The sequence below is a fragment of the Misgurnus anguillicaudatus genome, chromosome 11, assembly GCF_027580225.2.
Source record: "Misgurnus anguillicaudatus chromosome 11, ASM2758022v2, whole genome shotgun sequence".
Classification (NCBI taxonomy): domain Eukaryota; kingdom Metazoa; phylum Chordata; class Actinopteri; order Cypriniformes; family Cobitidae; genus Misgurnus; species Misgurnus anguillicaudatus.
Window position 1 is genome coordinate 11,099,865 of NC_073347.2, and position 13,630 is coordinate 11,113,494.

At 39.1% G+C, this 13,630-nt stretch overlaps 1 protein-coding gene across 2 annotated transcripts; it reads left to right on the forward strand.

Annotated features, from left to right (window-relative positions):
- The first annotated feature begins 113 nt into the window (after positions 1-113).
- atl2 (atlastin GTPase 2) lies at positions 114-13,606 on the forward strand. Of its 2 annotated transcripts, none has more exons than XM_055170111.2 (13): positions 114-264; positions 5,210-5,547; positions 6,070-6,204; positions 6,292-6,396; positions 6,641-6,691; positions 6,782-6,838; positions 9,317-9,409; positions 9,489-9,627; positions 9,854-9,981; positions 11,714-11,770; positions 11,844-11,915; positions 12,217-12,648; positions 12,778-13,606. In XM_055170111.2, the coding sequence occupies exons 1-13, from the start codon at positions 144-146 to the stop codon at positions 12,895-12,897; spliced, it is 1,848 nt and encodes a 615-aa protein (XP_055026086.2). In that variant the 5' UTR covers positions 114-143; the 3' UTR covers positions 12,898-13,606. The 2 variants fall into 2 exon arrangements, with proteins under 2 accessions (XP_055026086.2, XP_055026087.2); XM_055170112.2 differs by lacking the exon at positions 114-264 and adding an exon at positions 284-436.
- The last annotated feature ends 24 nt before the right edge of the window (positions 13,607-13,630 follow it).

Genomic DNA, 13,630 nt, shown 5'->3' on the forward strand with positions numbered 1-13,630 from the left:
AAACATTAATTATCTCCTGTAATTAAAAAGAGTCACTGTACTGTTGCAGGACTGCATTTTATATAACATTTTTTCCTCTGTCGTCCAAACTGACAAACACGCCTAAATATCGTAAGATACATGAATGTAATGTATGAGTTGATATGTACAGTATGCGAGGCTGTGACGTCACGCCGGAGAGTTTAAACAGAATCAAGATGGCGGAAGACAGCGGACAGAGGAATCGGCATTTCTCAGCCAACAAACATAAAAACTTTGACGAAGGTGACGGCTTTATTTTAGTTTGTGTTTCATTTGAAAGCTGTTTACAATATTCATACACTACTTTTTGACTTGCCATTGTTAAGTTGTGTTAGTCGGTGGTTTTAATGACGAGTTGAAAGTTAAAATCGGGACTAAACTTGCATTTTATCCGGTCACGGTCAAGTTTTACCAGGTGAGAATAATCTCTGTCCCGAGTCTATTCGGATCGCCTTGTTAGTTTCACCGAGAGCTGTCTGAAACCAAGTACGAGTTTGAGTAATATTTGGAGCATGTAGACAAAACCGCGAGACGCACGTGAGAGAGTTTAACGTTAACGTTAGTTATCTGTCACTCAAACAGTCACGGGTTTATGTGCGATAAACACACCATACATATTTGCCGGTAGAAAGGCAGTCTTGTCAGTGAGTTCTTCGGTTATTTATACGTTTGCTATTATTAGATGGCTTAATTTGCAACGTTGCAAACTTTGGAGCTAGCTTTTACGGTCTTGTTTAACGTTTTAATCAAGCTCGTTTAGTTCACCTTATATGTTTTACTTTAATATTATCTTGAATGCTTTTTGTGAGCAGAATGTACAAGTTATGCTGTTTTAGTATTTCGCTGAATTTGGCAGCTGCTTTGTATGACAAGCGCGTGCGCGCGATCAGAAACATAATCACACGCGGCAAGGTCTCGCGCGCAACTTGAAACGTATTTACTGATCATTGTGTTTTTAATTGTATGTGTCCCACGTTATCTGACATTTTATTGTATTATGATCTTCTTTGCTTATTTTTCATGTTTATGGTGATCTGCATGTACATCGTTTTGTAACTTGTAAGTTACGTAGGATAATTTGCCATGTAAATGTGCTCGGAGTCAGGGCAAGGCTGTTGTGTCCAGGGCAGTCTGCGCTAATGTTGAAGTGCATAGACCAAGATGACAAGATAAAGTTGCATTTTATCTGTGATAACACATTCACCAGGTGAACAGATAACACAAGCAGATTTGTTGAGCTTCTTGTTTATCTGACTGAATTGTCCTGTCTATCTCATGTGCTATATATAGATTAATGGTCTATCAATGTTGCTTTTTACATTTTCTAGGAAGTTAATATTTTTACATTATTCGTGGCACGTTTACTGAAAATATTATGTAAAATGGGCAAACGTTCCTGTTGGGACACATGGGGCTGTCTTTCAAAACCAAGTGCCTGGGCCGTCAACAGGCTTCCAAAGGAGCCTCATGTTGACTTAAACTATTTAAACAAGCATTAAAATAAGCTAAAATCAACATGTTTTTTTAAATTATAAAATTATATATACATTTCTATTTATGCCAAGCATTACAAATATTTGTGGTGAATATGGCCTCAAAGTCACAAAGGTTGCTATTCGCTGCATTAGAGATCAATGCATATGGCCTAATAAATATATTAACTGGCACAATCAGTCCCAACAATCTTAAAACTCTTTGTGTTTATTCTATTATTTCAAATGTGTAAGAAATAATTAACAAAGGGCCGTGAATTATTCTAAAACAGTGCACACCCAGGGTGGTACTGCGGCACAATGCAAAGCGTTATGCATTATTGTCAAATAATTTAAAGTAGGGATGCTCCGATCGATCGACCATACTAGATCAGTATCGGCCGATCATCGCATTGAATGTCTTGATCGGTACTCGCTAAATTTGCCGATATCATGAACCTATCTTTCTACTTGAATGCCGGTGCAATTTGCTACCATTTTACACAGTCCGTTGTTCTGTGCGACCTGCAAATTTGGATTTTTTTCTCTGCCTTTAGATATATCCCAGCCGACATTTCAGCGTTGATTCTACTGTTGAATCAAGGGCACAGTTGCTTCAACGTTGAATTACGTTTTGATTTTGCAAATTGAATCAAATTTAAACAAACAACCGACATCATTTCAACCAAAATTCAACGTTGATTTTTAAGCATTTTATTAACCTTTTGCAATCTTTAGCATTAACTCTTGTATCAATGTTGTTTCAACGTTGAAACAAGAACTGACATTATTTCAACCATATTTCAATGTTAAAGGTCGGTTATATGCTTGCTGGGGTGTTTATGAGTCCTCCAGTCCTAACATGCAGCACGACACGTTTTCACATCCCTGACAAACAGCGTATAAAGCATATCTATTGTGGACATTGCGTCTTCATGACAAAAGTTTGCTATTTGCATGTTTTAAAGTTTTGACAGTCTAAACTTTCATTTTACTTGTAGCTGCCCTTGTCCGCAGCGCGTACATCCGATGCACGCACACAGACACGGCTTGTTATTCAGCACAACAAAGCAAAGTTCTCTCTCACATCTTAAAGCTACAGTAACCTAATTTATTTGTCAATAATATTAAATAAAATATCGCTTTCTGCTCATGGCTTAAGATCTGTTGTAATTTGCATAGTCTTCTGTGTATGAATTAAATATACACTGATTCTTAGTGTTTTATTTTTATTACTTTTAACAGGCATAAGCCTTTTTAAAGGCATATTAAATTGCTCTTTGTAAAAGATGTGCTTATTTGATTCTCTAATAAAACAATAATATACCTAATAACTGCAAAGGCAGCATTTGTGGCATGACTTTATTTAGAAAATAGTTTAACAGTTACATTAATCAAAGAGCTTGCATATCAGTTTAAAGAATAAGTATCGGTCATTGGTTTCGGCCGATCATGACAACAATAAATCGGTACTCGGCTGCAAAAATCCTGATCGGAGCATCCCTAATTCGAAGTACCAGAGTCAATTATTTTGCTTATACCACGGTTATCTACCTAAGCATTGCTCTGGTGATTATTTTAAGACATTTGACAGGTCAGTTGTGTGGCTATCGAAAAATAATTCATACCTGTGGATCATTTCTCAACCAATCAGAATAAAGCATTCAACAGCCATGTGGTATAAACGACGATAGTTTATTCTAAGCAGTTTTAAAGACATACTGATAGATTGTTGTATTGACCAGGCTTATGTAACAGTTTAGAGTAAACTGTCCTCATTTAGTGTCCTTGCTAGTGTTTGCTTACACTAGACTGGCTGCTTGACTCTGATCCAGCTCTGTTTAACTGGCCATGTGCCTTTGGAGAGGGTGTTTGTTTTGTGTTGCGTATGTCTTAACTGGAGCACAAAAATGACCAAATTTAGCCCCATGGTCAAGGGGATCAGGACTTATCACGGCTCATGGATAAAGTACATGGGGTTAGAACAGAGACCCACACGCCTGGAATAGAAAGTGACTCCGGTAATGAGCTGCTTATGAATGCTGAAATGCAAATCTGTGATGTAAGAAAACCCATGTCTGACTGTGTATCAGTAGGTGTTACACAAAACATAAATCCAGTAAATGCTCTGATTCATGGACAATTCATTCTATTATACGTTATGCTAGATGAAAATTCTTGCATTCAGCATTAAAAGCATAGTAGATTTTGGAGTCCATGCATAAATCCCAGTTAATATTAACTACAGCTTTTTGCTCAAAAGTTTGTATTTGTGTGTAATTGTTAGTGTTTAGCATTTTAGTCATTCAGATTTGACAATTGCAAAGTTTTTCACAAAGCTTAGAAATGCAAAAATTCTGTGACGACAAGATTTAAACAAAAAATGATTGCAATGTATATACTGCCACTACATACTTAAAAGTATGTATGTACCGTATTTTCCGGACTATAAGTCGCACTTTCTTAATAGTTTGGCGGGTCTGTTTTTATGTAATTCAATGGATTCAGTGATGCAGAATGACTTCTGGACCTTTTTAAAACTTTATTTGGCTTATCGTGTTAATTTAACCTATTTAGCCTCCCAAGTATGTCCTGTATGCTATTGTGTATCGTGTAAAGAACTGTTTGTTACTTTAACATGTACGGACACCTATTCAGCCTGCTGTTCTGTGCTATTGTTTAGTTGAATAACTTGCCTTTCCAGATTAAATGTCTGTTCTTTGGCATGGATTTTGTGAAATCATTTTCAAATAAAATAAACGTGAGGTATAGTCCAGTGCGACTTATATGTTTTTTGTTTTCAAAAGCATTTTTGACTGATGCGACTTATACTCCAGAGCGACTTATTGTCGGGAAAATACAGTTCACATGACTAGAAAAGTATTTATACTTCTAGTGTATAGTGTTGGGCGATATGGCCCATATTGAGATCGTCCTATCGTCAGCCCCTGAGATCGCCGATACACGATAGTATCGGGGGGGGGGGCACTACTTTACTTATGACAAGTCACTTGATTGGTGGACAAAAAAAGAAGCAAGGGCAACATGTCATGACCGCAACCTTTTAAAACTGTTCCCATTAATCCATCCGCATCATTAAGCTTGCCAGGGAGTGGGAACAACAAACTCACTGGTTTTAACCCTCTGCACACCTAACAACCTCTCTAGTGTAAGGAAATATCAGAGCCGCGCATATTACAAGTTCAGCTCCGAGCAGGAGTCCAAGACGCGCGCATTCAGGTCCGAGCAGGAGTCCAAGACGCGCGCATTCAGGTCCGAGCAGGAGTCCAAGACGCGCGCTTTGAGTCCATGTGCATGTGAGAAGAAATCTGCAAGCATTACAAGCTCTCTCACGCAAAGTAAAGCCCACAAACCCTCTCATGCGAGGAAAGCATGCAATGTGCATGTTAATGTGAAACTATGATAATGATAATAATAACTATCGCCAACGATCGTCATGAATGCGCGCTATTAGCGATATGTCTGATAGTCGTCGATACACAATACTATTGTCTATCGGCACAATCCTAATAGTGCATAGTACAAAGGAAGAATGCACTGATATATCAACCTATTAATGGGTTTCTGCAATTTTTCCCACTATCGGACATCACACCATTGTTTAAAAACAGCCGATGATCATGGCAAATCATATCCTCCCAGTTGTTGGAGTATGCATACAGTAATTGATACATTTATCTTGTGTCTTTCTACAGATATGACCGGTGTGGAGGATGTACCATTGCGCCGCGGCCACCCTGATTTGAGCTCATTCGAGGAGGCCAGTCCTAAAACGAATGGGCTGGCACCCTGTGCTGTAGAGGAGGAGCTTGAACCTGAGCTGGACCCAGTCCCAGAAGGGGCTCGACCCGTCCAGATCGTGATAGCCAGTGAGGATGATCATAAATTTGAGTTGGATGCCGCTGCTCTGGAAAAGATCCTAATGCAGGAACATGTCAGGGATCTCAATGTTGTTGTGCTGTCTGTGGCCGGTGCCTTCCGGAAGGGAAAGTCATTCCTACTGGATTTCATGCTACGTTACATGCACAGTCAGGTTAGAGCTCTACTGCACTCGTTTCGGTGGACAAACATGCTAAACATTTAATACATGTTTTTCCTTCACCTATTCATTTGAATGATTATGCCACATGATGCATTAACAGTTTGTACAAATATTGCACGTAGACTCAAATAATATTGATTGTTTGCTTGCTTGCTTAAAGTAGTCCTTGATGTATTAATGTGTCACACCCAATAACATTTGTTTTAGGGTATTTGGACAAACAAATGTGAGCAGTTTGCTCCTTGTAGTTTAGCATCTTCACAAGTGCGCAGCACTAAAGACAAAGTTCAAATGCATTAAAATCAGAGCAAGATCTGATAATATCAAAAGGTTCTTGGAATATCATTCCTGAAAACAAGTTTCTGAGGAGTCTCATCATTGGCATGCCCTAACTTGTGAGCCATGCCCTGCACATTTAAAACCAGCTTGGTCTCATGCATGCTTGTTCGCATTGTCAGTTCAGAGCATTCACAAGATCAATCTGCATATGTCCTTGTCTCTTTTGTCTTGCAGCCATCTGAGTCATGGATGGGAGGTGATGATGAGCCATTGACAGGTTTCTCATGGAGGGGAGGATGTGAGAGAGAGACCACAGGAATCCAGGCTTGGAGTGAAGTGTTTGTTGTGGAAAAGCCGGATGGAACTAAGGTGGATAGGCGTTCACGTGTGTATTTATCAACACATATATCATGTGTTGACAGTTTGACAAGACTAACCTTAATATTGCTCCTTCAGGTGGCTGTTTTGTTGGTGGACACTCAGGGAGCGTTTGACAGTCAGTCCACCATCAAAGACTGCGCCACTGTGTTTGCTCTAAGCACCATGACCAGCTCTGTACAGGTATTTACATATGTATTAATAATAATACCCACACAAACAGGTGTAGTTGAGGTAATAACTGCATTAGTGGTTCCCAAACTGGCGGGCAGGCACGACATGATACTCCAGGTTTAGGAAATGTTTTAAAATGGATGAATTTATTATAAACAATATAGCTACCAACCGACAGCTCTACATTGTTTAATTTAATGTTTTTTTTTATTCAAGTTTTAATTCTAAGTTTGAGATCTTTTGTGTTTTTTAGGTTTATAATCTTACTCAAAATATACAAGAAGATGATTTGCAGCATCTCCAGGTAACTTTATTAGTTTGCATTGTTAGTTTTAGTTTGCGTACATTGTTAGTTTAGTATGTTTGTGACCGTAACCTCATGTGTATTTTTTAGCTATTCACAGAATATGGTCGACTTGCATTGGAGGAGATCTATGAGAAACCATTTCAGGTAAAGAGTACAATAATATAGTTTACAATAATACACAAATAGGTGCTTGATATATTTTTTATGTATTTATTACATTTGTGTATTGTGCCACTTGTGGTATATAACAAAATATTTACAAACAATTTTTAATGCTAGATGTATTGGGTGTGATGCACAATTTTTGTTGTTCACCGAAACACTGTTTATGGATAAGCGTTAATAAACCCAGTATCTTGAGCAGCACAAACACAGTCCTGTAGGCTGCCATTGTTGTTTTAGTTATACCAGCGCATGACATTCATTATAGGCCCTGTCCCAAATGGCGCACTTCTTGTGGACTTTCGATCTCGTGGCCTTAACGTGCTTGTTAATGGTGCTTTTCCATTGCATAGTACAGGTTTGGGTCGGGTTGGGTCAGCTTACTTTTAGGGGCTTTTCCACTGGGTGCAGTACGTAGTACCTGATTCTTTTTTTTAGTACCACCTCGGTTGGGGTTCCAAGCGACCCGAGCTGATACCAAAACGTGACGCGAAAACACTGTAGATCACTGATTGGTCTGAGAGAATCATCACTACCAGTGTCATCGCTATAATGTTAAGATTAGCTAAGATTAGCTTTACCTTCATGCTAGCTTGCGCTGTCTCGAGTAGGGCTGGGATAAACAATTCTCTTTTTTTACGATAAATCTAACGATTAATTTGATCAGTCCGATTCGACTTCGATTCGATTCTCGATTCTCTCCCCATTAATTAACTAATAGCAATCTATATATGTTGATTTACATATCTGAATGTAAAAATTTCAATGTATGTTTTATTGCTCTTAAAATTTCTAAATAAAAAAAGACTATACAAGTGCAAAATAATGCATTCTTAGTCAGAGGTAGCATTTAATAAAGTGTTTGCAGCTCATACTGTGCAGTTTAGTGACAGTATAAAAATCTCAAGTTCAAATTACTTTATTTCAATATGCCTTTTGATGGTCAGTGTATTTTTTATAACTTGATTTGTTTAACCCACATTGTTTTCGTGCTGTTCAAGTCCATTTAATGACAGATATAAACACAATTATAGACTAAAGAAGCACATACATTATTAAATCTCTTTCTCTTAAATTTGTTAAGATAGTTTAGGACTCATTTACTGCTGGACAGAAAGTGAATGAAAGCGCAGTCTTCTGGCAACAGTGAGCAATTTTTCAGAAAGCAATGAAATATGTCAAAGTCATGACTGTTTAAAACACACTTGGCATCACATTCATGATTTTATGGTAAATGACACTTTTTCGCATCAATCCATGAGCATTTAAACCATAAACAAAGCACTTTCACTTTAGTTGAGCATGAGCAGCGCAGCAGAACCGACGCAGAAACGATTGCAGCACTGTTGCTACAAAGCTGCGAGCTCGCTCTGCTCATGCGGCGGGGTGCATGCTTGTTAACATGGGCGCTGAAAAAAAATGCGCCGCTTACCCACTGCTCACACTTGCTGTGTGAGACTAGCGTGGACTGAAGCCACTCACGTTGCTACTACTTTATGGCGCCGCATTTGGGTCTGACGAATCGACACGCATATTGTGTGTCGACCTACTTAAATAAGGCTCAGTGGAGTGTTTCGACTGACGCCACGGGTGCTTGTTCAGAAACTGTGAGACAGAGGTAGTGATAAACAGGATGTGCAAACATCTTTTTGTGTTGGTGAATTTTAATTTTGTTGCAGACTGAGAAATAAATGAATGTATGGGTATGATTACAACAACACTCTCACTTGTATGTCGTCACAGCAGTAGGCAACGTAAATATAACTACACGCCAATAATCCCTCCCACTCCGAAGTGTTACGTTACTCGATGGAAAAGCTAACCAAGCCAAAGTGAGGTGAGCTGACCTGACCTAAACCATGGGGTACTATGCAATGGAAAAGCGCCATTAGTCTACGGGTTTGTAGAGCGTTTCATCTGTGATTTTTACAATCCGAAGGGTGCTCATCAGCACCCCCTTTGCACCCTTGATGCGGTCTTCAGCGAAGCCTGCAGTGCTGCATGCTCCACGCACTTTACCTACCCAGAAGTCCTTACGAAAGAGTAATCAGACGATGGATGGGAGGAGTTCAGACTGATGGGCAACTTCTCTTCCTATTTCCGGCATGACGCTCAAGTCTGTCCCAAACTACGACTCCGGTGTGCCCTCATGGACTCACTTCAAGGGTCCCTAAAGTCTGCACTACGTGATGTCATCAAAGTCCAGAGTGTGCCATTTGGGACAGGGCCATTGACCGAAGTAACACATCCACATGACAGCACAGTTATCACAGATCTGCGTTTACACAGAGGTGACGATAAAAAAATTGTGTTTTTAGGACCCGAAAACACTGTTGCCTTTTAGATGAACAGCCAAACCACGTTTAAAAAACATTTGCATTCATGGTTGAAAATGTTGTGTAAAGGGCACCTTATTTTTGGCATATTAAGGCCCTAAGTTTCTCCTTTTCTGTCTACCAGAAACTCTTGTTTCTGATCAGAGACTGGTGTTTCCCTTATGAGCACAGTTATGGACTGCATGGAGGAAATGGTTTCTTGGAGCGGAGATTAAAGGTGAGATTAAGCTCAAAACAGGTAAACACAGGTTTACCATTGAACAGAATGTGAATCCTGTTTCACTTGTGCTCTCTAGTTGAAGCCAAATCAACACGAAGAGCTGCAGAACGTTAGGAAGCACATCCATGCTTGTTTCTCCAGCGTCGACTGCTTCCTTCTGCCACATCCAGGTCTAAAGGTGGCAACCAACCCACACTTCGATGGCAGACTGAGAGGTGGGTAAACGATGCTTCTGAAACACAGACACACATGTAGATCACAGATCTGAATTGCAGGCTCGTGTTTTTTTTGCCTTGTGTAGTTCTGTATTGTAACTCTCTGTTGTTCTGTGTAGCTCCATAGTTCTGGAGAAACATTGTTTTGTTTCACAGTGTATTGCATCAGCTATATATGGTTTAAATGAGAATAAATCTTCTTAAACCTTAAACTGTATTTTTGCAGACATTGATGAAGAGTTTAAAAGGGAGCTGCACAATTTAGTGCCTTTATTATTGGCACCAGAGAACCTGGTAGAGAAAGAGATTGGCGGAGCCAAAGTCACTTGCAGAGACCTACTAGAGTACTTCAAGGTCAGTTTGGTTTACTCAAATACTCGGTATGAAATGTGTTGCTGTAACAGTTCATTGCGTCTGGATTGCTTGCGCTCTGGTAGTCTTAAAGAGCGTGTGAAGCAGCTGATGCTATTTTTGATTGCAAGGGAAAAGCTCAGATTTACACTCTGCACCGTAACACACAGCTCTTAAAGGGATAGTTCACACAAAAATGATCATTTCTCACTCTCAGGTTGTTCCAAACCTGTGTAAATTGTTAAATTAAAGGCAGGATCCATGATCTCTGAAAGCCAATGTTGACATTTGAAATCACCTAAACAAACACACCCCTACCCCAATAGAATCTGGACCTTCTTGTGATAGACCTGCCCCACACATGCGCAACCCAGGCAACGATGTTGTTTAGTAGACACGCCGCTTACTGCTGATTGGCTACAAGTGTGTTTTGGTAGTCGGCCCGACTCCCTTTCCAAAGCACTCTGCCTTTAAAAATATTTTTTTGTGACCTTTGACCACAACACCAATCATAAGTAGCACAGGTATATCTGTAGCAATAGCCAACAATACATTTATAGATTTTTTTTATAATGCCAAAAATCATTAGGATATGAAGTAAATATCCTGTTCCATGAAGATATTTTTACATTTCCTACCATTAATATATGAAAAATGTATTTATTATAAGTAACATGTGATGCTAAGGACTTCATTTGGACGACTTTAAAGGGACACTCCACTTTTTTTGAAAATAGGCTCATTTTCCAGCTCCCCTTTTGATTTTTAATGTTTTACTATTGAAAGTAACCAAGGGGACTATTTTCAGGCACTGCGTAATATTGAGCTTGCTGCAGCCGTGGTACAGCAGCAAAGCCAGAATGAGAGTATATTTCCTAGCCATATCGGCCTAAAAAACCCGCAACTTAATTTCTGTCGGTCTTAGTACACAATGAAACTACAGAAGAGTCAAGTTTTAAATAGGAAAAATATTTAAACTCTTTGGTTATTTTTGAGTGTAATGCTAATGGTCCAATCAGATTCAATGGATTATGCTAAGCTATGCTAAAAGTGGTACACCAGACAAGGAGATCAGCTGAATGGATTCCAAAAAGTTGAAAATCAAAAGTTTAACTTAGGGATGCGCAATAATTTGCATGCAAAATCATGCGCATTTCGTCAGTAAAGCCGGTTCAACATCACTTGCTATGCAGATGGAGCGGCATTTACTACACAAAACCCGATTGTCAGTGAACTACGTCTTTGTGTAGTAAATGCTGCTCCATCTGAAAGCAGCTGATGGCGATTTACTACTAATCACTGAACGAGATGCACAATGACAATCACATGCAAATTATCGCGCATCCCTAGATTAACTTTAGGGAAGTGGGAAAATGAGCCTATTTTTAAAAAAGTGGACTGTCCCTTTAATGGTGATTTTTCTCCATATTTTTGGATCCTCAGATTGTATCAATTGTATCTCTGCCAAATATTGTCCTATCCTAACAAAACATACAGCAATGTATTTATTTATTTAGCTAATTGTATAAATGTCTAAAAATTTAGTGTTTTTTTGTTCCAGAGTCACTTTTCAGAAATGTTTGTAATCAAGCAGTTTTGGAGCCCCATTGACTTCTATAGTAGAGAAAAAAACTTTTGGTGTCATTTGGGCTCCTGAACTGTTAAAAATGGCAATGTTTGGTTTATGTTTGATTACATATTATTATCAATAATATGTTGTTTTCTTTGTTCGTAGGCATACATTAAAATCTATCAAGGGGAGGAGCTTCCACATCCTAAATCTATGTTGCAGGTATGCTACACTCCACCTGTAATGTCATCTATATGAAAGCTTTTAAATGCTAACTGCGCCTCTCTTATCCCAGGCGACTGCTGAAGCAAACAATTTGACAGCTGTCGCAGGAGCAAAAGACACCTATAGCAAAACTATGGAGCAGGTAACTTGATGCTTTTCTGGATTGACACTAGAACTGATGTACACTATAGTCTAAAGAAATGCAAACATTATTAAATGAATCATTAATAGAGATAGACCTCGATTAACTTTAAATATAGCAAATCCTTGATGAGAGCTGAGGCAGCCTATATAACCGAAAATAACTCTGTGCCGCTGTACTAAAATAGTCTGGCCTAGATAACTCAAAGTAAAGAGTGTCCCTGTTATGGTTTAATTAAATTAGCCCTACACACATCTCGTGATTAATGAGTGTTTTTATTTCGGGCGTGTGTCTGTCACAGATATGCGGAGGGGACAAACCGTACATCGCCCCCATCGACCTCCAGCGCTACCATGAAGAACTCAAAGACGCCTCTGTCAAGCAATTTTCTGCGGTTAAGAAAATGGGTGGTGTTGAGTACAGTCAGCGCTACCAGCAGCAGCTGGAGACCGAACTGGATGAGGTGTACACGAATATCGTGAAACACAACGAAAGCAAAAACATTTTCTATGCAGCGAGAACTCCGGCCACTCTGTTTGCGGTCATGTTCGTCGCCTACATGGTCTCCACTGTAACGGGCTTTATCGGCTTGTCGTTCATCTCGGCATTGGCCAGTCTTGTGATGGGGGTGTCGCTGCTGTCATTGTGCGCCTGGGCGTACGCAAGATACTCAGGAGAATATCGAGAAGTGGGCGTGGCTATAGATCTTACAGCAGAGGCTCTGTGGGAACAGGTGAGTCGTGCTGTTTTACATGCATCACTGTTTGCCTTCATTTACATATTTCCCATTTGAGGTGTACATACATTTCCTAAGGGATTGTAAAAGGTTTAAATCTTAATGTTATTTCTTTGTTTTTTCTAGGTGCTGAAACCACTTACAGAGCAATACATGCAAGACAACGTCCGACAGACTGTAGTAAACTCTATAAGAGCCACGCTAACAGATCAGTTGACACAGACAACAAAGTTGAAGGTCAACTGACAGTTTGCGACGCCTTTTTGAACAAGTTTTAGTTTTCCTTTGATGTTATTTTCTTAGACTGGAGACTCTAACTAAAGTTTACAGCATAGTTTACCCTGAACAATTATGCATACACATACATTCACATTTACAATTCAGATTACATAATATAAGAAGATAAACATGCAGGTTTGGTTTTTGTGAAGTTAGGGGTTTATTTAGGAAAGTGCTACAAACGTTTGGCAACCTAAACACTAGATCTGTAATCCCTTACACAGTTAATAGTCAAGTCACTGGTTTTAAACTGAGTAATATAAGAGATTTTATTTTAAGATTTGAATTTTACACATACAGTTGTGAAACTCGTGCTGGATTTCTTGCAACTTGTTTTTAGAGCCGTTCAGGAATGCTGAAGTCGTAAATCTATCCGAAAATCCCCTTAACCGGCCCACTTTCTGTACAGTGTTGTTTTCGACTGTATCATAGTCTCATGCATGTAAATGAGTGTACAAATATCATTGCTACTATTGTAGATCATAAATGGGTTTAAGAGAGATGTTTTGAGATGAGTATGACTGTGATGTTCTGTTTGCCTTGATTTGTTTTAAAGTTAAGAGCACCATGCATTGTGCACAGCTTTGTGATGTATGGAAGTGCTCATGGTTTCACTTGATTTGTCTTTTAAGGTCCTGTAATTTATTTTTTAAACGATTAAAATATTTAAACTGTTTCTGTCTTTATGTGAGAAGTTATT